Source organism: Oncorhynchus gorbuscha, linkage group LG25 (assembly GCF_021184085.1).
Source record: "Oncorhynchus gorbuscha isolate QuinsamMale2020 ecotype Even-year linkage group LG25, OgorEven_v1.0, whole genome shotgun sequence".
Classification (NCBI taxonomy): Eukaryota; Metazoa; Chordata; class Actinopteri; order Salmoniformes; family Salmonidae; genus Oncorhynchus; species Oncorhynchus gorbuscha.
In genome coordinates this window covers 2,307,330-2,332,767 of record NC_060197.1, presented here as the reverse complement: position 1 = coordinate 2,332,767, position 25,438 = coordinate 2,307,330, and the positions used below count along the sequence as shown (strand labels likewise).

The 25,438-nt window shown below is 45.4% G+C and overlaps 1 protein-coding gene across 5 annotated transcripts in view; it reads right to left on the bottom strand.

Annotated features, from left to right (window-relative positions):
- Nucleotides 1-25,438, bottom strand: part of LOC124013654 (apoptotic protease-activating factor 1-like) — a 71,226-nt gene that overhangs the window by 5,035 nt on the left and 40,753 nt on the right. For all 5 annotated transcript variants that reach the window (XM_046328023.1, XM_046328022.1, XM_046328024.1 and 2 more), the window contains one exon: nt 23,771-23,917. In XM_046328023.1, coding sequence (XP_046183979.1) covers nt 23,771-23,917 — 147 coding nt within the window. The remainder of the gene's footprint in view (nt 1-23,770; nt 23,918-25,438) is intronic.

Below are 25,438 nucleotides of genomic sequence, written 5' to 3'. Positions count from 1 at the left end.
GGTACACACAGACACACTACAAGAGGAGCCTTATTTGACAACGGTCTAATGACCACCAAGAGAATACTGCAGTATAAGTCATGATGGAATGTCTGTGTGTCCTCTATAGAACAGATGGTGCTGCTGATATGAACACTATTACTGTGCTGCCATTGATTTATGATGGTGTTAGCGAAGCAGAAAGATGCAATGTCCTGGTGTGTGTGTGTGTGCGCGCATACGTGTACTGTAAGCTCTGTTTTTCTTCATGTGTGTGTTTTGTAACTTGTGTGTGTGTGTGTGTGTGTGCCATCTTGAGTTCTCATAAGTTAGAAAACTTTCCAATCCAACAGCACAGCTTGCTGCCCCCTCCTGCCAAGTCTTCTAAAATTAACACTGATGATGATATCTACGTGGATATACTAATATAGAATAACAACCCGTCTAACATTTACATTTACATTACATTTAAGTCATTTAGCAGACGCTCTTATCCAGAGCGACTTACAAATTGGTGCATTCACCTTATGACATCCAGTGGAACAGCCACTTTACAATAGTGCATCTAAATATTTAAAGGGGGGGAGTGGGGGTGAGAAGGATTACTTTATCCTATCCTAGGTATTCCTTAAAGAGGTGGGGTTTCAGGTGTCTCCGGAAGGTGGTGATTGACTCCGCTGTCCTGGCGTCGTGAGGGAGTTTGTTCCACCATTGGGGAGCCAGAGCAGCGAACAGTTTTGACTGGGCTGAGCGGGAACTGTACTTCCTCAGTGGTAGGGAGGCGAGCAGGCCAGAGGTGGATGAACGCAGTGCCCTTATTTGGGTGTAGGGCCTGATCAGAGCCTGGAGGTACTGAAGTGCCGTTCCCCTCACAGCTCCGTAGGCAAGCACCATGGTCTTGTAGCGGATGCGAGCTTCAACTGGAAGCCAGTGGAGAGAGCGGAGGAGCGGGGTGACGTGAGAGAACTTGGGAAGGTTGAACACCAGACGGGCTGCGGCGTTCTGGATGAGTTGTAGGGGTTTAATGGCACAGGCAGGGAGCCCAGCCAACAGCGAGTTGCAGTAATCCAGACGGGAGATGACAAGTGCCTGGATTAGGACCTGCGCCGCTTCCTGTGTGAGGCAGGGTCGTACTCTGCGGATGTTGTAGAGCATGAACCTACAGGAACGGGCCACCGCCTTGATGTTAGTTGAGAACGACAGGGTGTTGTCCAGGATCACGCCAAGGTTCTTAGCGCTCTGGGAGGAGGACACAATGGAGTTGTCAACCGTGATGGCGAGATCATGAAACGGGCAGTCCTTCCCCGGGAGGAAGAGCAGCTCCGTCTTGCCGAAGTTCAGCTTGAGGTGGTGATCCGTCATCCACACTGATATGTCTGCCAGACATATCAACACACACCCACACTGACTAAATGTATTAGTATATGTACTGTGTGTGTCTATATGTACTGTGTGTGTCTATATGTACTGTGTGTGTCTATATGTACTGTGTGTGCCTAGCTTATTAGCTTATGCTAGAGTGAATACAGTACACTAGAATGAGCCTGTGTGTGTCTGTATGTGAATATGCAGGCATGTACACTGAGCGTATGTGTGTGTCAGTATGTGAATATGCAGGCTTGTATACTGAGAGTATGTTTGTGTGTGTCAGTATGTGAATATGCAGGCTTGTATACGGAGTATGTTTGTGTGTGTCAGTATGTGAATATGCAGGCTTGTATACTGAGAGTATGTGTGTGTGGGTATGTTAATATGCAGGCTTGTATACTGAGAGTGTGTGTGTGTGTGTGTGTGTGTGTGTGTGTGTGTGTGTGTGTGTGTGTGTGTGTGTGTGTGTGTGTGTGTGTGTGTGTGTGTGTGTGTGTGTGTGTGTGTGTGTGTGTGTGTGTGTGTGTGTGTGTGTGTGTGTGTGTGTGTGTGTGTGTGTGTGTGTGTGTGTATGTGAATATGCAGGCTTGTATACTGAGAGTATGTGTGTGTGTGTGTGTCAGTACATTAATATGCAGGCTTGTATACTGAGAGTATGTGTGTGTGTGTGTCAGTATGTTAATATGCAGGCTTGTATACTGAGAGTATGTGTGTGTGTGTGCGTATTGTATACTGAGAGTATGTGTGTGTGAGTATGTTAATATGCAGGCTTGTATACTGAGAGTATGTGTGTGTGTGTGTCAGTATGTTAATATGCAGGCTTGTATACTGAGAGTATTTGTGTGTGTCAGTATGTTAATATGCAGGCTTGTATACTGAGAGTATGTGTGTGTGTGTGTCAGTATGTGTAGAAACAACCATAACCCAGTCCACTGGAATGAACTGGCTGTGACAGGTGCGTCCAGCTTTTGCAAAGCTGAGCAGGTCTGTCTATTGAAGCTGCCCAGGGAAAAACTCAGTCTTACATGATGGAAACACAGCCTGGCTGGCCCAGTCACAACACAACAGTGTGTGTGTGAGTGAGAGAGAGATAATTGGATAGGAGGAGAGAGAGAAATAGGGAAGGAGGGAGAGAGATGGAGAGGCAGGTGTTTATATGTGGGTGAGAAATCTCTCTTAAGCGAACACACTCAGACGAAGTGCCCAGGGATAATGCGTACAGTTCCCTTGCTCTTGTTCAACTCCTACAGGCTCTGGGACAAGGTAGCCACAGGAAAGGAGATGGAGGGAGAGAGATGATCAAATAAAAGGTGAGAGAACTGTGGGTGAACTAGGTGAATACCAGTACACTGTAGGCCTATATTACAACTGTACACTGATGTCCCAAATATGAACACCACCTCCCTCAATGTTGTCCTAAGAACAGCCTCAAATCATCAGGACATGGACTCTACAAGGTGCTGAAAGCGTTCCACAGGGATGCTTAGCCATGTTGACTCCAAAGCTTCCTACAGTTGTGTCAAGTTGGCTGGATGTCCTTTGGGTGGTGGACCATTCTTGACACACACCGGAAACTGTGAAGTGTGAAAAACACAGCAGTGTTGCAGTTCTTGACTCAAACTGGTGCGCCTGGCACCTACTACCATAACCCGTTTAAAGGCACTTAAATATCCACCCTCTGAATGGAACACACACACAATCCATGTCTCAATTGTCTCAAGGCTTGAAAATCCTTCTTTAACCTGCCTCCTCCCCTTCATCTACATTGATTGAAGTGGATTTAACAAGAGACATCAATACGCCTTTACCTGGAATCACCTGGTCAGTCTGTCATGGAAAGAGCATGTTCTTAATGTTTTGTACACTCAGTGTATGTATGTCAATGCCCGTGTGTGTGTGTGTGTGTGTGTGGCAGCACCCAGGACCAAGCGGAGAGAGGGAAACACTGTCTGATGCAACGGCTGCATTATTCAACAAAGGCTCCCACTGAAATATTGATGCACAGTTAATCCTTTAACTCCTCCCCTCCTCCATCTCTCTCTCCCCTCCATCTTTCTCTCCATCTATTGTTCTTTCAGTCTTCCTCGATCTTCCCGTCTCATTCTTTCTTGCCCTCTGTCTGAGTCCTTTTTTTTTACCTCCCACTCTCCATCCCTTCCTCTCTCCACCTCTTTCTCAGAAATGGCATTGTCTCAATTTCTATATGAATATGTACTCTCTGCCCTAGCAAGACCGTGTGTGTGTTTCTCTCCTGTCTCCACCTACCTTTCCCTCTCTTCCCTAACGTTAACCCTCTACCTTTCCCTCTCTTCCCTAACCCTTTCCCTCTCTTCCCTAACGTTAACCCTCTCTTCCCTAACCCTTTCCCTCTCTTCCCTAACGTTAACCCTCTCTTCCCTAACCCTTTCCCTCTCTTCCCTAACGTTAACCCTCTACCTTTCCCTCTCTTCCCTAATGTTATCCCTCTACCTTTCCCTCTCTTCCCAAACGTTATCCCTCTCTTCCCTAACGTTAACCCTCTCTTCCCTAACGTTAAACCTCTCTTCACTAACGTTAACCCTCTACCTTTCCCACTCTTCCCTAACCCTTTCCCTCTCTTCCCTAACGTTAACCCTCTCTTACCTAACCCTTTCCCTCTCTTCCCTAACGTTAACCCTCTCTTCCCTAACGTTAAACCTCTACCTTTCCCTCTCTTCCCTAAACCTTTCCCTCTCGTTAACCCTCTACCTTTCCCACTCTTCCCTCTCGTTAACCCTCTACCTTTCCCGCTCTTCCCTAACGTTAACCCTCTACCTTTCCCGCTCTTCCCTAACCCTTTCCCTCTCTTCCCTAACCCTTTCCCTCTCTTCCCTAACCCTTTCCCTCTCTTCCCTAACCCTTTCCCTCTCTTCCCTAACCCTTTCCCGCTCTTCCCTAACCCTTTCCCGCTCTTCCCTAACCCTTTCCCTCTCTTCCCTAACCCTTTCCCTCTCTTCCCTAACATTAACCCTCTACCTTTCCCGCTCTTCCCCAACCCTTTCCCTCTCTTCCCCAACCATTTCCCGCTCTTCCCCAACCCTTTCCCGCTCTTCCCCAACCCCTTCCCTCTCTTCCCTAACCCCTTCCCTCTCTTCCCTAACCCCTTCCCTCTCTTCCCTAACCCCTTCCCTCTCTTCCCTAACCCCTTCCCTCTCTTCCCTAACCCCTTCCCTCTCTTCCCTAACCCCTTCCCTCTCTTCCCTAACCCCTTCCCGCTCTTCCCTAACCCCTTCCCCGCTCTTCCCTAACCCCTTCCCTCTCTTCCCTAACCCCTTCCCGCTCTTCCCTAACCCCTTCCCTCTCTTCCATAACCCCTTCCCTAACCCTTTCCCTCTCTTCCCTAACCCTTTCCCTCTCTTCCCTAACTCTTTCCCTCTCTTCCCTAACTCTTTCCCTCTCTTCCCTAACCCCTTCCCTCTCTTCCTTAACCCTTTCCCTCTCTTCCCTAACCCCTTCCCTAACCCTTTCCCTAACCCCTTCCCTCTCTTTCCCTAACCCCTTCCCTCTCTTCCCTAACCCCTTCCCTCTCTTCCCTAACCCCTTCCCTCTCTTCCCCAACCCTTTCCCGCTCTTCCCTAACCCCTTCCCTCTCTTCCCTAACCCCTTCCCTCTCTTCCCTAACCCTACAACCCTTTCCCGCTCTTCCCTAACCCTTTCCCGCTCTTCCCTAACCCCTTCCCTCTCTTCCCTAACCCCTTCCCTCTCTTCCCTAACCCTACAACCCTTTCCCGCTCTTCCCTAACCCCTTCCCTCTCTTTCCCAACCCTTTCCCGCTCTTCCCCAACCCCTTCCCGCACTTCCCTAACGTTAACCCTCTCTTCCCTAACGTTAACCCTCTCTTCCCTAATGTTAACCCTCTCTTCCCTAACGTTAACCCTCTCTTCCCTAACGTTAACCCTCTCTTCCCTAACGTTAACCCTCTCTTCCCTAACGTTAACCCTCTCTTCCCTAACGTTAACCCTCTCTTCCCTAACGTTAACCCTCTACCTTTCCCTCTCTTCCCTAAAGCTTTCCCTCTCTTCCCTAATGTTAACCCTCTCTTCCCTAACCCTTTCCCTCTCTTCCCTAACGTTAACCCTCTACCTTTCCCTCTCTTCCCTAACGTTAACCCTCTACCTTTCCCTCTCTTCCCTAACCCTTTCCCGCTCTTCCCTAACGTTAACCCTCTCTTCCCTAACGTTAACCATCTACCTTTCCCTCTCTTCCCTAACGTTAACGCTCTACCTTTCCCTCTCTTCCCTAACCCTTTCCCGCTCTTCTGCAACCCTTTCCCACTCTTCCGCAACCCTTTCCCTCTCTTCCCTAACCCCTTCCCTCTCTTCCCTAACCCCTTCCCTCTCTTCCCCTTCCCTCTCTTCCCTAACCCCTTCCCTCTCTTCCCTAACCCCTTCCCGCTCTTCCCTAACCCCTTCCCTCTCTTCCCTAACCCCTTCCCTAACCCTTTCCCTCTCTTCCCTAACCCTTTCCCTCTCTTCCCTAACTCTTTCCCTCTCTTCCCTAACTCTTTCCCTCTCTTCCCTAACCCCTTCCCTCTCTTCCTTAACCCTTTCCCTCTCTTCCCTAACCCCTTCCCTAACCCTTTCCCTAACCCCTAACCCTTTCTTCCCTAACCCCTTCCCTCTCTTCCCTAACCCCTTCCCTCTCTTCCCTAACCCCTTCCCTCTCTTCCCTAACCCCTTCCCTCTCTTCCCTAACCCTACAACCCTTTCCCGCTCTTCCCTAACCCCTTCCCTCTCTTCCCTAACCCCTTCCCTCTCTTCCCTAACCCTTCCCTTCTCTCTTCCCTAACCCTACAACCCCTTCCCTCTCTTCCCTAACCCTACAACCCTTTCCCGCTCTTCCCTAAACCTTTCCCGCTCTTCCCTAACCCCTTCCCTCTCTTCCCTAACCCCTTCCCTCTCTTCCCTAACCCCTTCCCTCTCTTCCCCAACCCTTTCCCGCTCTTCCCTAACCCCTTCCCTCTCTTCCCTAACCCTACAACCCCTTCCCTCTCTTCCCTAACCCCTTCCCTCTCTTCCCTAACCCCTTCCCTCTCTTCCCTAACCCTACAACCCTTTCCCGCTCTTCCCTAACCCCTTCCCTCTCTTTCCCAACCCCTTCCCTCTCTTTCCCAACCCTTTCCCGCTCTTCCCCAACCCCTTCCCGCACTTCCCTAACGTTAACCCTCTCTTCCCTAACGTTAACCCTCTCTTCCCTAACGTTAACCCTCTCTTCCCTAACGTTAACCCTCTCTTCCCTAACGTTAACCCTCTCTTCCCTAACGTTAACCCTCTCTTCCCTAACGTTAACCCTCTCTTCCCTAACGTTAACCCTCTCTTCCCTAACGTTAACCCTCTCTTCCCTAACGTTAACCCTCTCTTCCCTAACGTTAACCCTCTACCTTTCCCTCTCTTCCCTAACCCTTTCCCTCTCTTCCCTAATGTTAACCCTCTCTTCCCTAACCCTTTCCCTCTCTTCCCTAACGTTAACCCTCTACCTTTCCCTCTCTTCCCTAACGTTAACCCTCTACCTTTCCCTCTCTTCCCTAACCCTTTCCCTCTCTTCCCTAACGTTTACCCTCTCTTCCCTAACGTTAACCCTCTACCTTTCCCTCTCTTCCCTAACGTTAACCCTCTACCTTTCCCTCTCTTCCCTAACCCATTCCCGCTCTTCTGCAACCCTTTCCCACTCTTCCGCAACCCTTTCCCGCTCTTCCCCAACCCTTTCCCGCTCTTCCCCAACCCTTTTCCGCTCTTCCCCAACCCTTTTCCGCTCTTCCCCAACCCTTTCCCGCTCTTCCCCAACCCTTTCCCGCTCTTCCCCAACCCTGTCCCGCTCTTCCCTAACGTTACATTTACATTTACATTTAAGTCATTTAGCAGACGCTCTTATCCAGAGCGACTTACAAATAGGTGCATTCACCTTATGACATCCAGTGGAACAGCCACTTTACAATAGTGCATCTAAATCTTTTAAGGGGGGGGTGAGAAGGATTACTTTATCCTATCCTAGGTATTCCTTAAAGAGGTGGGGTTTCAGGTGTCTCCGGAAGGTGGTGATTGACTCCGCTATTTTGGCGTCGTGAGGGAGTTTGTTCCACCATTGGGGGGCCAGAGCAGCGAACAGTTTTGACTGGGCTGAGCGGGAACTGTACTTCCTCAGTGGTAGGGAGGCGAGCAGGCCAGAGGTGGATGAACGCAGTGCCTTGTTTGGGTGTAGGGCCTGATCAGAGCCTGGAGGTACTGAGGTGCCGTTCCCCTCACAGCTCCGTAGGCAAGCACCATGGTCTTGTAGCAGATGCGAGCTTCAACTGGAAGCCAGTGGAGAGAGCGGAGGAGCGGGGTGACGTGAGAGAACTTGGGAAGGTTGAACACCAGACGGGCTGCGGCGTTCTGGATGAGTTGTAGGGGTTTAATGGCACAGGCAGGGAGCCCAGCCAAAAGCGAGTTGCAGTAATCCAGACGGGAGATGACAAGTGCCTGGATTAGGACCTGCGCCGCTTCCTGTGTGAGGCAGGGTCGTACTCTGCGGATGTTGTAGAGCATGAACCTACAGGAACGGGCCACCGCCTTCCCCAACCCTGTTAGTTGAGAACGACAGGGTGTTGTCCAGGATGACGCCAAGGTTCTTAGCGCGCTCTTCCCCAACCCTTTCCCGCTCTTCCCCAACCCTTTCCCGCTCTTCCCCAACCCTTTCCCGCTCTTCCCTAATGTTAACACTCTACCTTTCCCGCTCTTCCCCAACCCCTTCCCTCTCTTTTCCCCAACCCCTTCCCTCTCTTTTCCCCAACCCTTTCCCGCTCTTTTCCCCAACCCTTTCCCGCTCTTTTCCCCAACCCTTTCCCTCTCTTCCCTAACATTAACCCTCTACCTTTCCCGCTCTTCCCCAACCCTTTCCCGCTCTTCCCCAACCCTTTCCCGCTCTTCCCCAACCCTTTCCCGCTCTTACCCCAACCATTTCCCCGCTTCCCCAACCATTTCCCGCGCTTCCCCAACCATTTCCTGCTCTTCCCCAACCCTTTCCCGCTCTTCCCCAACCCTTTCCCGCTCTTCCCCAACCCTTTCCCGCTCTTCCCCAACCCTTTCCCGCTCTTCCCCAATGTTAACACTCTACCTTTCCCACTCTTCCCCAACCCTTTCCCCAACCCTTTCCCGCTCTTCCCTACCTTTTCCCGCTCTTCCCTAACCCTTTCCCGCTCTTCCCCAACCCCTTCCCTCTCTTTTCCCCAACCCTTTCCCGCTCTTTTCCCCAACCATTTCCCTCTCTTCCCTAACATTAACCCTCTACCTTTCCCGCTCTTCCCCAACCCTTTTTCCCGCTCTTCCCCAACCCTTTCCCCTCTTCCCCAACCCTTTCCCGCTCTTACCCCAACCATTTCCTGCGCTTCCCCAACCATTTCCCGCGCTTCCCCAACCATTTCCTGCTCTTCCCCAACCCTTTCCCGCTCTTCCCCAACCCTTTCCCTCTCTTCCCTAACGTTACCCCTCTACCTTTCCCGCACTTCCCCAACCCTTTCCCGCTCTTCCCCAACCCTTTCCCGCTCTTCCCCAACCCTTTCCCGCTCTTCCCCAACCCTTTCCCCAACCCTTTCCCGCTCTTCCCTACCTTTTCCCGCTCTTCCCTAACCCTTTCCCGCTCTTCCCTAACCCTTTCCCGCTCTTCCCTAACACTTTTCCGCTCTTCCCTAACCATTTCCCGCTTTTCCCCAACCCTTTCCCTCTCTTCCCTAAAGTTAACCCTCTACCTTTCCCGCTCTTCCCCAACCCTTTCCCGCTCTTCCCCAACCCCTTCCCTCTCTTTTCCCCAACCCCTTCCCTCTCTTTTCCCCAACCCCTTCCCTCTCTTTTCCCCAACCCCTTCCCTCTCTTTTCCCCAACCCCTTCCCTCTCTTTTCCCCAACCCCTTCCCTCTCTTTTCCCCAACCCTTTCCCGCTCTTCCCCAACCCTTTCCCGCTCTTCCCCAACCCTTTCCCGCTCTTCCCCAACCCTTTCCCGCTCTTCCCCAACCCTTTCCCGCTCTTCCCCAACCATTTCCCTCTCTTCCCTAACGTTACCCCTCTACCTTTCCCGCTCTTCCCCAACCCTTTCCCGCTCTTCCCTAATGTTAACACTCTACCTTTCCCGCTCTTCCCCAACCCTTTCCCGCTCTTCCCTACCTTTTCCCACTCTTCCCTAACCCTTTCCCGCTCTTCCCTAACCCTTTCCCGCTCTTCCCTAACCCTTTTCCGCTCTTCCCTAACACTTTTCCGCTCTTCCCTAACCATTTCCCGCTCTTCCCCAACCCTTTCCCGCTCTTCCCCAACCCTTTCCCCAACCCTTTCCCTCTCTTCCCCAACCCTTTCCCGCTCTTCCCCAACCCTTCCCCAACCCTTTGCCCCTCTTCCCCAACCATTTTCTTCCCGCTACCTTCCCTAAAGTTAACCCTCTACCTTTCCCGCTCTTCCCCAACCCTTTCCCCAACCCTTTCCCTCTCTTCCCCAACCCTTTCCCGCTCTTCCCCAACCCTTTCCCGCTCTTCCCCAACCCTTTCCCGCTCTTCCCTAATGTTAACACTCTACCTTTCCCGCTCTTCCCCAACCCTTTCCCCAACCCTTTCCCGCTCTTCCCCAACCCTTTCCCGCTCTTCCCCAACCCTTTCCCTCTCTTCCCTAACCCTTTCCCTCTCTTCCCTAACCCTTTCCCTCTCTTCCCTAACCCTTTCCCTCTCTTCCCCAACCCTTTCCCGCTTTTCCCCAACCCTTTCCCTCTCTTCCCTAACCCTTTCCCTCTCTTCCCTAACCCTTTCCCTCTCTTCCCTAACCCTTTCCCTCTCTTCCCTAACCCTTTCCCTCTCTTCCCTAACCCTTTCCCTAACCCTCTCCCACATCTTGCCTCTCTTTCTCTCCATCTCGTCCCGGGATGTAAGGTATAAGGTATAACCCCTCTCTCTCCCACAGCCAAAGACAATTAACCCAGAGTTAACGAGGGGAGCATGGTAACAACAGGCTTTGGGGGGATAAATATTTCACTACATCATGTTGTGTTTACGCCATGAGCCTGAGAAGACATATACTGTAGCTAGGCCAAACACAGGGCTGCCAACCAAATGGCACTCTATTCCCTTTATAGTGCACTGCTTAGATAAGGCTCTGGTCAAAAGTAGTGTACTCTCAACGGAATAGGGTACCTTCTGGGACATAGCAAAGGCTGAACAAGGCTAGATCACGGCTTTAGCTGAAGAAGAATACTTTATTAGTTCAACCGAGACAGAAATTAGTGTTCTGCTTTTACCAAACCCCATGAGATCTGTCTGTCTGTTAGAGACCGGCTGTCTGCACTCCTAAACTACGTCATTTTGTACCTAACATATTTTGCTTTATAACATTAGAATGTGTGTGTACATGCAAACACACATTAAGTTGGAGAAGCTGGAGCAGAGAGCAGCCAATGAGCAGTTTGGGTGGTCCTTACTCAAGGGAACGGTGACAATAGCTGGCTTTTTCAAAGACCGAGATGTAGCTTTTGATCTTGGAATCAGAAAAATATGAACACACAAATATAATAACTGTACAGTGTCTGATCGTAATTCTATCTGAAATACACATTTAATTTATACAAAAACACAAGCCAAAAACAAAACCTCAAACAACAAAATCAAAAAACACCCACCCCAAAGCCACCACATAGCACAGAACTGTGATTTAAAGTATGGGATGTGACAGGTAGTGTGCGTGTATTTTTAGAGGCATGTCTCTGCGTGGAGTGTGGCATGGCTCTCCTGCAGCTTCTCTGTTGGGAACTATCAGTACGTGGTGTTATGGCTGGGGAGGAACAACAGATCTACACTGACAAGGTTCTCTCCTACTGACTCGCTCCACCATGTCTTATCGGATGACTTCATCCAATCTCTTTACCGACATAGATTGTGGTGTAAGAATGCTGTATCTACAAGCATTAGAAAATGCACCGTTGTCATGGGAAGGCAACGGAGAGCCTTTTTATTACTAAACTAGGTGTTTGTGACGTTACATCGGGAGACTTGAACGGACCAATCAGCATAATATACATTTCTCGTCCAATATTGTTAGCCGACTGACTATTAAACATTTTGAACAGGGTTTCAGCAACTGAACAAGATATTTACAGATGTATTATTTAGCTTTATGGGGGACACCAATCACACAACTTACCTATCTCTCTCTCTAACTCCCACCCTTCCTTCTCTATGATTCTCTCACTCGCGCATGTACTCTTTCTTTTCTCCCTTTCCAGGGGAAGGTCATATTAACCTTGACTCCTCTCTCTCCCTCCCCCTCACTGACCACCTGGGTCGTGTTAGCATACACTTAACGACCATAACACAGAGCGAGAGAGCGAGAGTGACAGAGAGAGAGAAGCAGAAAGCTCACATATTTTACCCAATTCTTACCCCTGTTACACAGTTTATGATGGAAGGGGAGAGAGATTGAGAGAGGGGTTCCAATGGGGAGATTAAAAGTGAAAGAAAGAGAATGAACACCTGAGAGAATGGGAGAGGGAGACACACAAAGTGAGCGAGTAAAAGAGTGAGCGAGAGACAGAGGCAGAGAGTGAGAGAGGAGAGATGCCATTGGTAGGAGAGTGTGAGAGACGTCCAATGGGGAACAGAGAGATGGAGAGCAACAACAGCGAGTGTGAAAAGGTGAGATAAGGTTGGATGTCTTCAATCACCTAGAGAGAAGTGAGGTCTGACAACACTACCGACAGGCAACTGCCTTCATCTAAACTCCTCACATCCATCTACAGTACTGTGTGTGTGTGTGTCTACGTATATGTGCGTTTGAAGGTGTGTGTGTCTGTATTTCAAGACGTATGTGTGTGTGTCTGTATTTCGAGACGTATGTGTGTGTGTCTGTATTTCGAGACGTATGTGTGTGTGTCTGTATTTCGAGACGTATATGTGTAGGTGCACGATTCATGTGAGAGTACCTAGGGAAATGAATGAAGGTTAAATGAGGATGGTATGAGATCTGGGGATATGTTTGATAAATGTGGGTATATTGAGAAAACAGAAGATAAAGTGCCTTCAGAAAGTAGTCATACCTGTTAACTTATTCCACATTTTGTTGTGTTACAGCCAGAATTCAAAATTGATTTAAAAAATAATCATTCTCACCCATGTACACACAATAACCCATAATGACAAAGTGAAAACATGTTTTAAGAAATGTTAGCAAATTTATTGAACATTAAATACAGACATTTCTAATTTACATAAGTATTCACACCCCTGAGTCAATACTTTGTAGATGCACCTTTGTCAGCGATTACAGCTCTGTGTCTTTCTGGGTAAGTCTCTAAGGATTTAAATAATCTGTCTGAAATGGTCTCTTTTCCAAGCTTAAAAAGATAGTCACCCGCAACACCATGGGCCAGAAAAGGTTGAATACATTAGCCATGCTGTCCATCCAGCATGACTTCTTCCGTGTTTAAGACAACTGGGAAAAAACTAGCTCCAACTTGGAAAAGACGTTTTGAACGGTTATCCAACATAGAATTCCACACCGGGAACTCAGGCCTCTTTCTAGCGCTCCGACATATATTTTTTAAGAGTTCCCAGTTATCTTGAAAGCACCTTTGATGACAAAATTGATGTTGGGTCTGTAACCATGAGGAAGGGATACTATATCATGTTGTTGGGTCTGTAACCATGAGGAGGGATACTATATAATGTTGTTGGGTCTGTAACCATGAGGAGGGGATACTATATAATGTTGTTGGGTCCGTAACCATGAGGAAGGGATACTATATAATGTTGTTGGGTCTGTAACCATGAGGAAGGGATACTATATAATGTTGTTGGGTCTGTAACCATGAGGAAGGGATACTATATAATGTTGTTGGGTCTGTAACCATGAGGAAGGGATACTATATAATGTTGTTGGGTCTGTAACCATGAGGAAGGGATACTATATAATGTTGTTGGGTCTGCAACCATGAGGAGGGGATACTATATAATGTTGTTGGGTCTGTAAACATGAGGAAGGGATACTATATAATGTTGTTGGGTCTGCAACCATGAGGAGGGGATACTATATAATGTTGTTGGGTCTGTAAACATGAGGAAGGGATACTATATAATGTTGTTGGGTCTGTAACTATGAGGAAGGGATACTATATAATGTTGTTGGGTCTGTAATCATGAGGAAGGGATACTATATAATGTTGTTGGGTCTGTAACCATGAGGAAGGGATACTATATAATGTTGTTGGGTCTGTAACCATGAGGAAGGGATACTATATAATGTTGTTGGGTCTGTAACCATGAGGAAGGGATACTATATAATGTTGTTGGGTCTGTAACCATGAGGAAGGGATACTATATAATGTTGTTGGGTCTGCAACCATGAGGAGGGGATACTATATAATGTTGTTGGGTCTGTAAACATGAGGAAGGGATACTATATAATGTTGTTGGGTCTGCAACCATGAGGAGGGGATACTATATAATGTTGTTGGGTCTGTAAACATGAGGAAGGGATACTATATAATGTTGTTGGGTCTGTAACTATGAGGAAGGGATACTATATAATGTTGTTGGGTCTGCAACCATGAGGAAGGGATACTATATAATGTTGTTGGGTCTGTAACCATTTTCTCAAAACAACACTATGTATTCAGGAATAAAAGTGAATTAATTGCTTTGCCACATTTTTTACAGTTTTACATACGTTTGATGTACGTTTTTGAATATTTTTTATTCTGCACAGGCGTCCTTCTTTTTACACTGTCAATTATGTTAGTATTGTGGAGTAACTACAATGTTGTTGATCCATCCTCAGTTTTCTTCTATCACAACCATTAAACTCTAACGGTTTTAAAGTCACCATTGGCCTCATGGTGTAATCCCTGAGCGGTTTCCTTCCTCTCCAGCAACTGAGTTAGGAAGGACTCCTGTATCTTTGTAGTGACTGGGTGTACTGATACATCATCCAAAGCATAATTAATCACTTCACCATGCTGAAAGAGATATTCAATGACTGCCATTTTCTTTTCACCCATCTACCAATAGGCACCCTTCAAAAATCTCCCTGGTCTTTGTGGTTGAATCTGTATTTGAAATTCACTGCTCAACCTTACAGATAATGGTGTGTGGGGTACAGAGATGAGGTAGTCGTTAAAACAATATATGTTAAACACTATTATTGCAGACAGTGCAAGTCCATGCAACTTATTATGTGACTTGTTTAGCAGATTTTTACTTCTGAACTTATTTAGGCTTAACAAAGAGGTCATAACTAAAAGAGGTTGAATACTTTGTCTCACTAGATTTCTGCGTTTCATTTTGAATAAATCTGTAAAAAACACACACACACACACACACACACACACACACACACACACACACACACACACACACACACACACACACACACACACACACACACACACACACACACACACACACACACACACACACACACACACACACACACACACACACACACTTTGACATTTTGGGTATGTGTGTGTAGGCCACTGACAAAACATCTACATGTAATCTATTTTTTATTCAGGCTGAAAAATGTGGAAAAAGTCATGGGGTATGTTGAGAGAACGAACATATACACTGAGTGTACAACACATACAAACACCTGGTCTTTCCATGACAGACCCACCAGGTGAAAGTTATTATCCCTTATTGATGACACTTGTTAAATCCACTTCAAATCAGTGTAGGTGAAGGGGAGGAGACAGGTTCAAGTAGGATTTTTAAGCCTTGAGACATATATTGTGTATGCCATTCAGATGGTGAATGGGCAAGACAAAAGATTTACAGTGGGGCAAAAAAGTATTTAGTCAGCCACCAATTGTGCAAGTTCTCCCACTTAAAAAGATGAGAGGCCTGTAATTTTCATCATAGGTACACTTCAACTATGACTAACAAAATGAGAAAAAAATATCCAGAAAAATCACATTGTAGGATTTTTTATGAATTTATTTGCAAATTATGGTGGAAAATAAGTATTTGGTCACCTACAAACAAGCAAGATTTCTGGCTCTCACAGACATGTAACTTCTTCTTTAAGAGGCTCCTCTGTCCTCCACTCGTTACCTGTATTAATGGCACCTATTTCAACTTGTTATCAGTATAAAAAGACACCTGTCCACAACCTCAAACAGTCACACTCCAAACTCCACTATGGCCAAGACCAAAGAGCAGTCAAAGTACACCAGAAACAAAATTGTAGACCTGCACCAGGCTGGGAAGACTGAATCTGCAATAGGTAAGCAGCTTGGTTTGAAGAAATCAACTGTGGGAGCAATTATTAGGAAATGGAAGAAATACAAGACCACTGATAATCTCCCTCGATCTGGGGCTCCACGCAAGATCTCACCCCGTCGGGTCAAAATGATCACAAGAACGGTGAGCAAAAATCCCAGAACCACACGGGGGGACCTAGTGAATGACCTGCAGAGAGGTTGGACCAAAGTAACAAAGCCTACCATCAGTAACATACTACGCCGCCAGGGACTCAAATACTGCAGTGCCAGACGTGTCCCCTGCTTAAGCCAGTACATGTCCAAGCACGTCTGAAGTTTGCTAGAGAGCATTTGGATGATCCAGATGAAGATTGGGAGAATGTCATATGGTCAGATGAAACCAAAATAGAACTTTTTGGTAAAAACTCAACTCGTTGTGTTTGGAGGACAAAGAATGCTGAGTTGCATCCAAAGAACACCATACCTACTGTGAAGCATGGGGGTGGAAACATCATGCTTTGGGGCTGTTTTTCTGCAAAGGGACCAGGGCGACTGATCCATGTAAAGGAAAGAATGAATGGGACCATGTATCGTGAGATTTTGAGTGAAAACCTCCTTCCATCAGCAAGGGCATTGAAGATGAAACGTGGCTGGGTCTTTCAGCATGACAATGATCCCAAACACTTCGCCCGGGAAACGAAGGAGTGGCTTCGCAAGAAGCATTTCAAGGTCCCGGAGTGGCATAGCCAGTCTCCAGATCTCAACCCCATAGAAAATCTTTGGAGGGAGTTGAAAGTCTGTGTTGCTCAGCAACAGCCCCAAAAATCACTGCTCTAGAGGAGATCTGCATGGAAGAATGGGACAAAATACCAGCAACAATGTGTGAAAACCTTGTGAAGACTTACAGAAAACGTTTGACCTCTGTCATTGCTAACAAAGGGTGTATAACAAAGTATTGAGATAAACTTTTGACTGATCTTGTCTTCACATTTTATTGTGTTGCAAAGAAAGATTGAAATGGAAATCTTTTAAAGTGGGAGAACTTGCACAATTGGTGGCTGACTAAAATACTTTTTGCCCCACTGTAAGTGCCTTTGATCGGGGTATGGTAGTAGGTGCCATGCACTGACGAAATGAGGCTGATCTAAAAGGTGCTCCTAATGTTTTGTACACTCAGTGTATGTAGGTATATTGAGAGAACAGAACATACAGTGTATACCCACATACATGTTCTGTTGACATAGAAACACCTAACATGCATGGAATCAGGAAGCTGAATACTTATGCAACTAATAATTGATTTATTTTTTATTAATCTTTTTAAAAATATTGAAAAAATTATTCCACTTTGAAAGAGTGTTTTGCTTAGATTGTTGACAAGGTTTTAACAAAATTCAATCAATTTCAATCTTTCTTTGCAACACAATAAAATGTGAAGAAATCCAAGGGGTCTGAATACTTTTGCAAAGCACTGTATTTTGGAATATTGAGAACTCAACATTCTATTCCTTGCATTAGTCTTTTATAGAAGAGTAATGTACTAATATAGAGCACTATGTTAAGTCATATAGTACTGTATAATATTGTATTGGAAAGCATCAAAAAGTAATAATGATAAATTAAATACTGTGTGGTTATCAAGATTGGTGATTGCACCTACAGTACCAGTCAAAAGTTGACACACCTACTCAGTCCAGAGTTTTTCTTTATTTGTACTACATTCTACAATGAATAATAGTAAAGAAATCAAAACAATGAAATAGCCCCCTCCCCAAAAAAGCGTTAAACAAATCCAAATATAAATTTAAATTTGAGATTCTTCAAAGCAGCCACCCTTTGCCTTGATGACAGCTTTGGACACTCTTGGCATTCTCTCAACCAGTTTCACGAGGTAGTCACCTGGATTACATATCAATTAACAGGTGTTCCTTGTTAAAAGCTTGTGGAATGTCTTAATGCATTTGATCCAATCAATTGTATTGTGACAAGGTAGGGGTGGTATACAGAAGAAAGACCAACAGATTAAGTCAGACATTTACATACACGTTAGCCAAATAAATGTAAACTCATTTTCACAATTCCTGACATTTAATCCTAGTAGAAATTCAGTCTTAGGTCAGTTAGTCACCATTTTATTTTAAGAAAGTGAAATGTCCGAATAATTAGTAGAGAATGATTTATTTCAGCTTTTATTTTTTTCATCACATTCCTAGTGGGTCAGACGTTTACATACACTCAATGAGTATTTGGTACCTTTGCCTTTCAATTGTTTAACTTGGGTCAAACATTTCAGGTAGCCTTCCACAAGCTTCCCACAATAAGTTGGGTGAATTTTGGCCCATTCCTCTTGAGCAAGCTGGTGTAACGGATTCAGGATTGTAGGCCTCCTTGCTCACATGCACTTTTTCAGCTCTACCCACACATTTTCTATAGGATTGAGGTCAGGGCTTTGTGATGGCCACTCCAATACCTTGAATTTGTTGTCCTTAAGCCATAACTTTGGAAGTATGCTTGGGGTCATTGTCCATTTGGAAGACTCATTTGCGACCAAGCTTTAACTTCCTGACTAATATCTTGAGATGTTGCTTCAATATATCCACATAATTTCATGATGCCATCTATTTTGTGTAGTGCACCAGTCCCTCCTGCAGCAAAATACCCAAACTGTAGTCTGGCTTTTTTATGGCAGTTTTGGAGCAGTGGCTTCTTTGATCTTCATGCCGAACGGCCTTTCAGGTTATGTCGATATAGGACTCATTTTACTGTGGATATAGATACTTTTGTACCTGTTTCCTCCAGCATCTTCACAAGGTCCTTCACTGTTGTTCTGGGATTGATTTGCACTTTTCGCACCAAAGTACATTCATCTCTAGGAGACAATGTGGTCCCATGGTGTTTATACTTGCGTACTATTGTTTGTACAGATGAACGTGGTACCTTCAGGCGTTTGGAAATTGCTCCAACGGATGGACCAGACTTGGAGGTCTACAATTTATCATCTGAGGTTTTGGCTGATTTCTTTTGATTTTCCAATGATGTCAAGTAAAGAGGCACTGAGTTTGAAGGTAGGCCTTGAAATACATCCACAGGTACACCTCCAATTGGCTCAAATTAAGTCAATTAGCCTATCAGAAGCTTTTAAAGCCATGACATTATTTCCTGGAATTTTACAAGCTGTTTAAAAGGCACAGTCAACTTAGTGTATGTAAACTTCTTACCCACTGGAATTGTGATCGTGAATTAAGTGAAATAAATCTGTCTAAACAATTGTTGGAAAAATTACTTGTGTATGCACAAAGTAGATGTCCTAACAGACTTGCCAAAACTATAGTTTGTTAACAAGAAATGTGTGAAGTGGTTGAAAAACGAGTTTTAATGACTCCAACATAAGTGTATGTAAACTTCCGACTTCAACTGTATTTGGTAAAAGAACAAGTCCATATAATGGCAAGAACAGCTCAAATAAGCAAAGAGAAAAGACAGTCCATGATTACTTTAAGACAAGATCAGTCAATGCGGAAAATGTAAAGAACTTTGAAAGTTCCCTCGAGTGCAGTCGCAAAAACCATCAAGCGCTATTATGAAACTGGGACCACCACAGGAAAGGAAGACCCAGAGTTCTCTCTGCTGCAGACGATAAGTTCATTAGTTACCAGCCTCAAAATTACAGTCCAAATAAATGCTTCAGACTTCAAGTAACAGAGACATCTCAACATCAACTGTTCAGAGGAGACCTCAGTGGAGGCCTTCATGGTTGAATTGCTACAAAGAAACCACTACTAAAGGACAACAATAAGAAGAGACTTGCTTAGGCCAAGAGAACGAGCAATGTACATTAGACCGGTGGAAATCTGTAATTTAGTCTGAGCCCAAATTTGCGATTTTTGGTACCAATCGCCGTGTCTTTGTGAGACGCATGATCTCCGCTAACGGATGATCGCTAACGGATGATCTCCGCATGTGTGGTTCCCACCGTGACGCATGGAGGAGGATGTGTGATGGTGCTTTGCTGGTGACACAGTCAGTGATTTATTTAGAATTCAAGTCACACTTAACCAGCATGGCTACCACAACATTCTGCAGCGATATGCAATCCCATCTGGTTTCTGCTTAGTGGGACAATCATTTGTTTTTCAACAGGACAATGACCCAACACACCTCAAGGCTTTGTAAGGGCTATTTGACCAAGAAGGAGAGTGATTCTTGGAGAGTGATGGAGTGCTGCATCAGATGACCTGGCTTCTACCATCACCCGACCACAACCCAAATGAGATGGTTGCGGATGAGTTGGACCGCAGAGTGAAGGAAAAGCCGCCAGCAAGTGCTCAGCATATGTGGGAACTCCTTCAAAACTGTTGGAAATCATTCCAGGTAAAGCTGGTTGAGAGAATTCCAAGAGTGTGCAAAGCTGTCAATCAAAGCAAAGGGTGGCTATAAAATATATTTTGATTTGTTTAACACTTACATGATTCCATGTGTGTTATTTAATTGTTTTGATGTATTCATAATTATTCTACAAAGTAGAAAATAGTCTAAATAAAAGAAAAACTCTGGAATGAGTAGGTGTGTTCTAACTTTTGACTGGTACTGTATTGACTGGTATTGGTCTGTGGTCGCATATCAAATGGTGCACTTTCCCCTATACAGTTGACCAGAGCGAGTTGGGCCCTGATCAAAAGTAGTGCACTAAATAGGGGAATAGGGTGCCGTTTGGGATGTATACCATGTCTCCTCAATCCTAAGGACTAGTGTTGACTTAGCAACAGTGGAAGTGTAGGGGAGAGGAGGAAGATATGAAGCTTCTGTAAGTATTAGCGCTCTGTGTGAATTACTCGGGGTATCCTGCTGTGTGTGTGTGTGTGTGTGTGCATCAGGATGAGCCTCTTCACACATCCCACCTCTACTTGGATCATGGCACTATGACAGATTGTCTCACAGCAACTCATGCTGAATCTGTGAGGTCCCGCTGATTCTCTGAGTGTACCTATGTGCATACCTGTGTCTGCGTGTGTCTGCATGTTTGTGTATCTGTGTGTGTCAGACTGTGTGATGTATAACTGTGCGTCGGGGGCTGTCTCCCAGGTGTAAGACAGGCTGTGTGAGGTATTATCGGGCAGAGAACAGAGGAGTGATGGGGGTCAGTGTGATATTACACCCTCACTCAGAGAGCTGCCCCAAAACACCTGATCACTCCCTGACACACACACACGTGTGATGTCCTATCCTGGTGTCTCAGAGGCTTTAAGGAAGCATTGGAACAGCTCCCAGAGGGTCACACACCATGCTGCTTTTAATTACACTACCTGATAATACCTGTTGTATGGACCAGACAGAGACAGATAAAAGGAGAGTGCATGAAGAGAGAGAGACACAGACAGAGCAAGACACAGAGAGAGCAAGACAGAGAGAGAGAGAGAGACAGGGAGAGAGAGAGACACAGAGAGAGAGAGAGAGAGACACAGAGGGAGACAGAGAGAGACAGAGAGAGAGACAGAGAATCTCCTTTAAATATAGCAAGACAGAGATAGTGGGAGTGTTGTGGTGGGAAGTTACTCCAGGAAGCCATAAGGAGGAGACAGATAGGGGTTGACAGACATCAGGGAGACTAGCTTTATTGAATCAACATCACAGCACTACTGATCCCATCAGCACCACTTCTACTGAACACACACGTCTGTAATGATAAGTTCTGCTCACTGTTGGCTGCTTCCTCAAGTTAGTTTTCATACAGTGTGATACATAATCAACATTTGGAAAGACATGGTCTTCTTCAGGAAGACAAGGCTACAGTACAAACTAGGACTTAAATCAATCAAAACCCCAAATTGTCAGAGCAGAAGGAAGAAAGTTTTGTATGTGGCTTGAATCATGCGTCCTCCACAAAGAAAAATTTCATAGTGGGTGCAAGACACTGTGGCTTGTAGGACTTACCAGGTCTCGCACCAACTGTGAAATTTGGTGGAGGATCGGTGATGATCTGGGGATGCTTCAGCAAGGCTGGAATCGGGCAGATTTGTCTTTGTGAAGGACGCGTGAATGTGGTTGTCCAGGAAGAAAACTTGCTTCCTTCTGCTCGACAATGTTCCCCAACTCTGAGGATTGGTTTCTCCAGCAGGACAATGCTCCATGCCACACAGCAAAGTCAATCATGGTGTGGATGGAGGACCACCAGATCAAGACCCTGTCATAGCCAGCCCAATCTCCAGACCTGAACCCCATTGAAAACCTCTGGAATGTGATCAAGAGGAAGATGGATGGTCACAAGCCATCAAACAAAGCCAAACTGCTTGAATTTGTGCACCAGGAGTGACATAAAGTCACCCAACATGCCAAGATGCATGAAAGCGGTGATGGAAAATCAGGGTTATTCCACAAAATATTGATTTCTGAACTCTTCCTAAGTTAAAACACTAGTATTGTGTTGTTTAAACATGAATATGAACTTATTTTCTTTGCATTTATTCAAGATTTGACACTGCATATTTTTTTGTTATTTTCACCAGTTTCCATTTTCTGCAAATAAATGCTCTAAATGACCATTTTTTTAGTTGGAATTTGGGAGAAATGTTGTCAGTAGTTTATAGAATAAAACAAAAATGTTCATTTTACCCAAACACATAAATAGTCAAACCAGAGAAACAGATCATTTTGAAGTGGTCTCTTATTTTGTTCCAGTGCTGTATATTTTATAATCATTTCCAGCTGAAATCTGGATACAGGTTTGATTGAATAAGGCCCACTGTTAATACATACAGATGCAATTAGTCCGTTTGATTTATTCTGTCCCCTCGTCTCCCCAGGCTAAATTAGCCATCGTTTAACTAAGAATACACAGCTGCCACGGCAATTATTATGACTGACAGCTCACCTCTCACCCACAATAAATCAATCAACGCTCATTACAAGGGATTCGCCTCTTCAGCACAGACAGGCATAATAATCAATCACTGCTCGTTACATCCACACATGCTCAGATCCATCAAGTCAAGGCGCCTCAGGAGAAAGAAAGGAAGTGTGGAAAAAGGAAGTGATAGAGTGATGAAGAGTTATTCTGTCCTTCTACCACTCTGGATAAGAACGAGTGTCATCAGGAGGTAATGATGGAATTGGTAGTTAAGTTCTCCATCAGTATCCATGGAGTTGACTCATTAAGTCTAGTAGTTAAGTTCTCCATCAGTATCCATGGAGTTGACTCATTAAGTCTAGTAGTTAAGTTCTCCATCAGTATCCATGGAGTTGACTCATTAAGTCTAGTAGTTAAGTTCTCCATCAGTATCCATGGAGTTGACTCATTAAGTCTAGTAGTTAAGTTCTCAATCAGTATCCATGGAGTTGACTCATTAAGTCTAGTAAAGTTCTCCATCAGTATCCATGGAGTTGACTCATGAACACATTTACTGATCACAATGGGCTTAATGACCAGGGGCTCATCAATAGAAACTAGAATCTTCCCAATGAAGACAAAAAAAAAAAAGGCTAGCTAACAACTGCGAGAGAAGTTTGAAATTGACATTTATTTATTTTGTGTTTCTTAGATACGTGGCAACCACTTTGATTCAAACAGACTCTTGAATATCACATAAAAAGAGCCAAGCATGAGAGTTGATGTGTTGAGAAGCATTAGAAATAAAACATCCATCACATTGATCCAATGTACGTTAAAATCACAGGCTTAATATACTTCATACATTTACTAGAGGCTTTTAGAATTCAGAGCGGAAGAGACAAGCGAGATAAGGAATGTGGCTGTTGAATTTTCCTGAAATCACTCAGGCAAGAAACTCCCCTCTCGCTCCACTCACACGCCCGCCCGCCCATCCACGTATGCTAAATGTAATGCCCCCAAGCTTTCTTACACCACAGTAGGTTTATAGTACTCCCAAAGCAATAGTCACAGTGAGAGTGTGAGTGAGATTTCATATCTCATCCTCCTCCAAACTTGATTGGATTGCGGCATGTGTCTGTTACTCCTCTCTGATTACCTCCAGTTTTACAGAAGGATCACCTGGGTGTCAGCCTCAGCTGGGCTCTGATTGGCTTTTTAACCAGGCAGTGATGATGTAATCCCCAGGGGACAAGGGCTCTGGTCGATAGTGCTTCAAACTTCTGTTTGTTCCCATTAGTGTGTGTGTGCGTGCATCTATTTGTCTTTACATGCTTGTGTGTGTGTCTCTCCGTGTGTCTGTGTGTGTGGGTTTCCTACCTTAATGTATCCTCCTGTAGACAGCAGCACAGTGTTGTCTGGGGAGAAGTGCAGGTCGGTCACCCAGCCTCCGTGCAGAGAGTCCATGGCGTCCTTGTTGTCACGGGAACAGATCTTAAGCAGAGTACCATCCTTCACGTTCCACAGCTGAGACACGAGACACACATGAGACAAACAAATTTAAAAAATGAGAGAAATGAATGAGACCTAGTAGTTATAAATGGTGGGGTGTATGACAGCTATGAACTTATTATCAACCTGGTATCTTAGGAACCTTTTGACGAGACGGCCATAAAATATCTAACCCCAACCAGAACTACAAACTAAAATAACAAATATCTCATGTACTGTTCGGGCTACTTTAGTACTTTCTAACATGGCCATCTAGTGACTACCAACCTTAGACATACAGTAGTCTACAGTTAGGTGTGCAATAATCCAGTCCTTGAATGCTACAGTATCTTGTGCTTTTCAACTTTACCTTTCAATCAATGACTACTTTCACTGATAAAGGCCCATAGAGACGTAAAACAACCCTCCATTTTAATACTGGAGTTATGCAACTAACAACCATGAGCCATACTGTCCTGTCTATATAGGACACAGAACATGCTATATTTAACACCTTGCATGATTCACTGAGAATGACTCAAGTGTTTCCATAGAAACAAGAGGGGCATATATTCCACTCTATGTACTCTAATTCAATCTTGTGGTTTAAGTCAGTTTCCTTCTGTTTGGTGCCTAATGAACACAACCCTGGATGATTGACTAGACATGATTGACATGTCATGACATGATTTTAAAGTGACAGTTCACTCCAAAATATAAGTTTGTCAGTTGTTTTAGAACCTGGGAAGAGGCATGAGATGTGGACTCGTCGACATTAGATGACTTTTCAGGTTCTAAAACTTTGGAGTGTAGTCCAAATGTACTAGTCAGACAGTCAGTCAGGGATAGTTTGTGGAAAGCAGCTGGTAGAAGAACAATGTGATTGTAGAGGAACAGACCGGTCCCTCTGTCATGCTCTCATTTCTTCAGGCCCTAGTCTGTCCCGCTCTTTCACTCTCCCTCTTCTTCTCTTTAATTGATCTTATTTTCCATCATCGCCTCTTGCCCACTCTCATTTCTTCTCTTAACCCACTTTCCCTTAATTTCCATCATCCCTTCTCCCTCTCTCTCCTTCTCTAGGATCTATGCAGATGACAGAGCCTTAGGGATTCAATCTGACTAACTGTCTTCTACTTCCTCCCCTCCTCTGCCTTCCTTCCTTCCTTCCTCTTCATCCCCCCTGCCGACCTGCACACCTGTTCCACATCCTCCTCTCCGTCTCTTTAGAGGTGCAGCACTTCACTCTATTTTTCTATTGCACCTTCCTTCACTCATGTGCTCACTCCTTCACTTACCCCTCAACTTCCCTCCTAATGTTCCTTCACTCACTCCTCCACTAACCCCTCAACTTCCCTCCTAATGTTCCTTCACTCACTCCTCCACTTACCCCTCAACTTCCCTCCTAATGCTCCTTCACTTACCCCTCCCTAACCCTCAACTTCCCTCCTAATGCTCCTTCACTCACTCCTTCACTTACCCCTCCCTAACCCTCAACTTCCTTCCTTCTAATGCTCCTTCACTCACTCCTTCCTTCCTCCCTCCTCCTTTACTCACTCA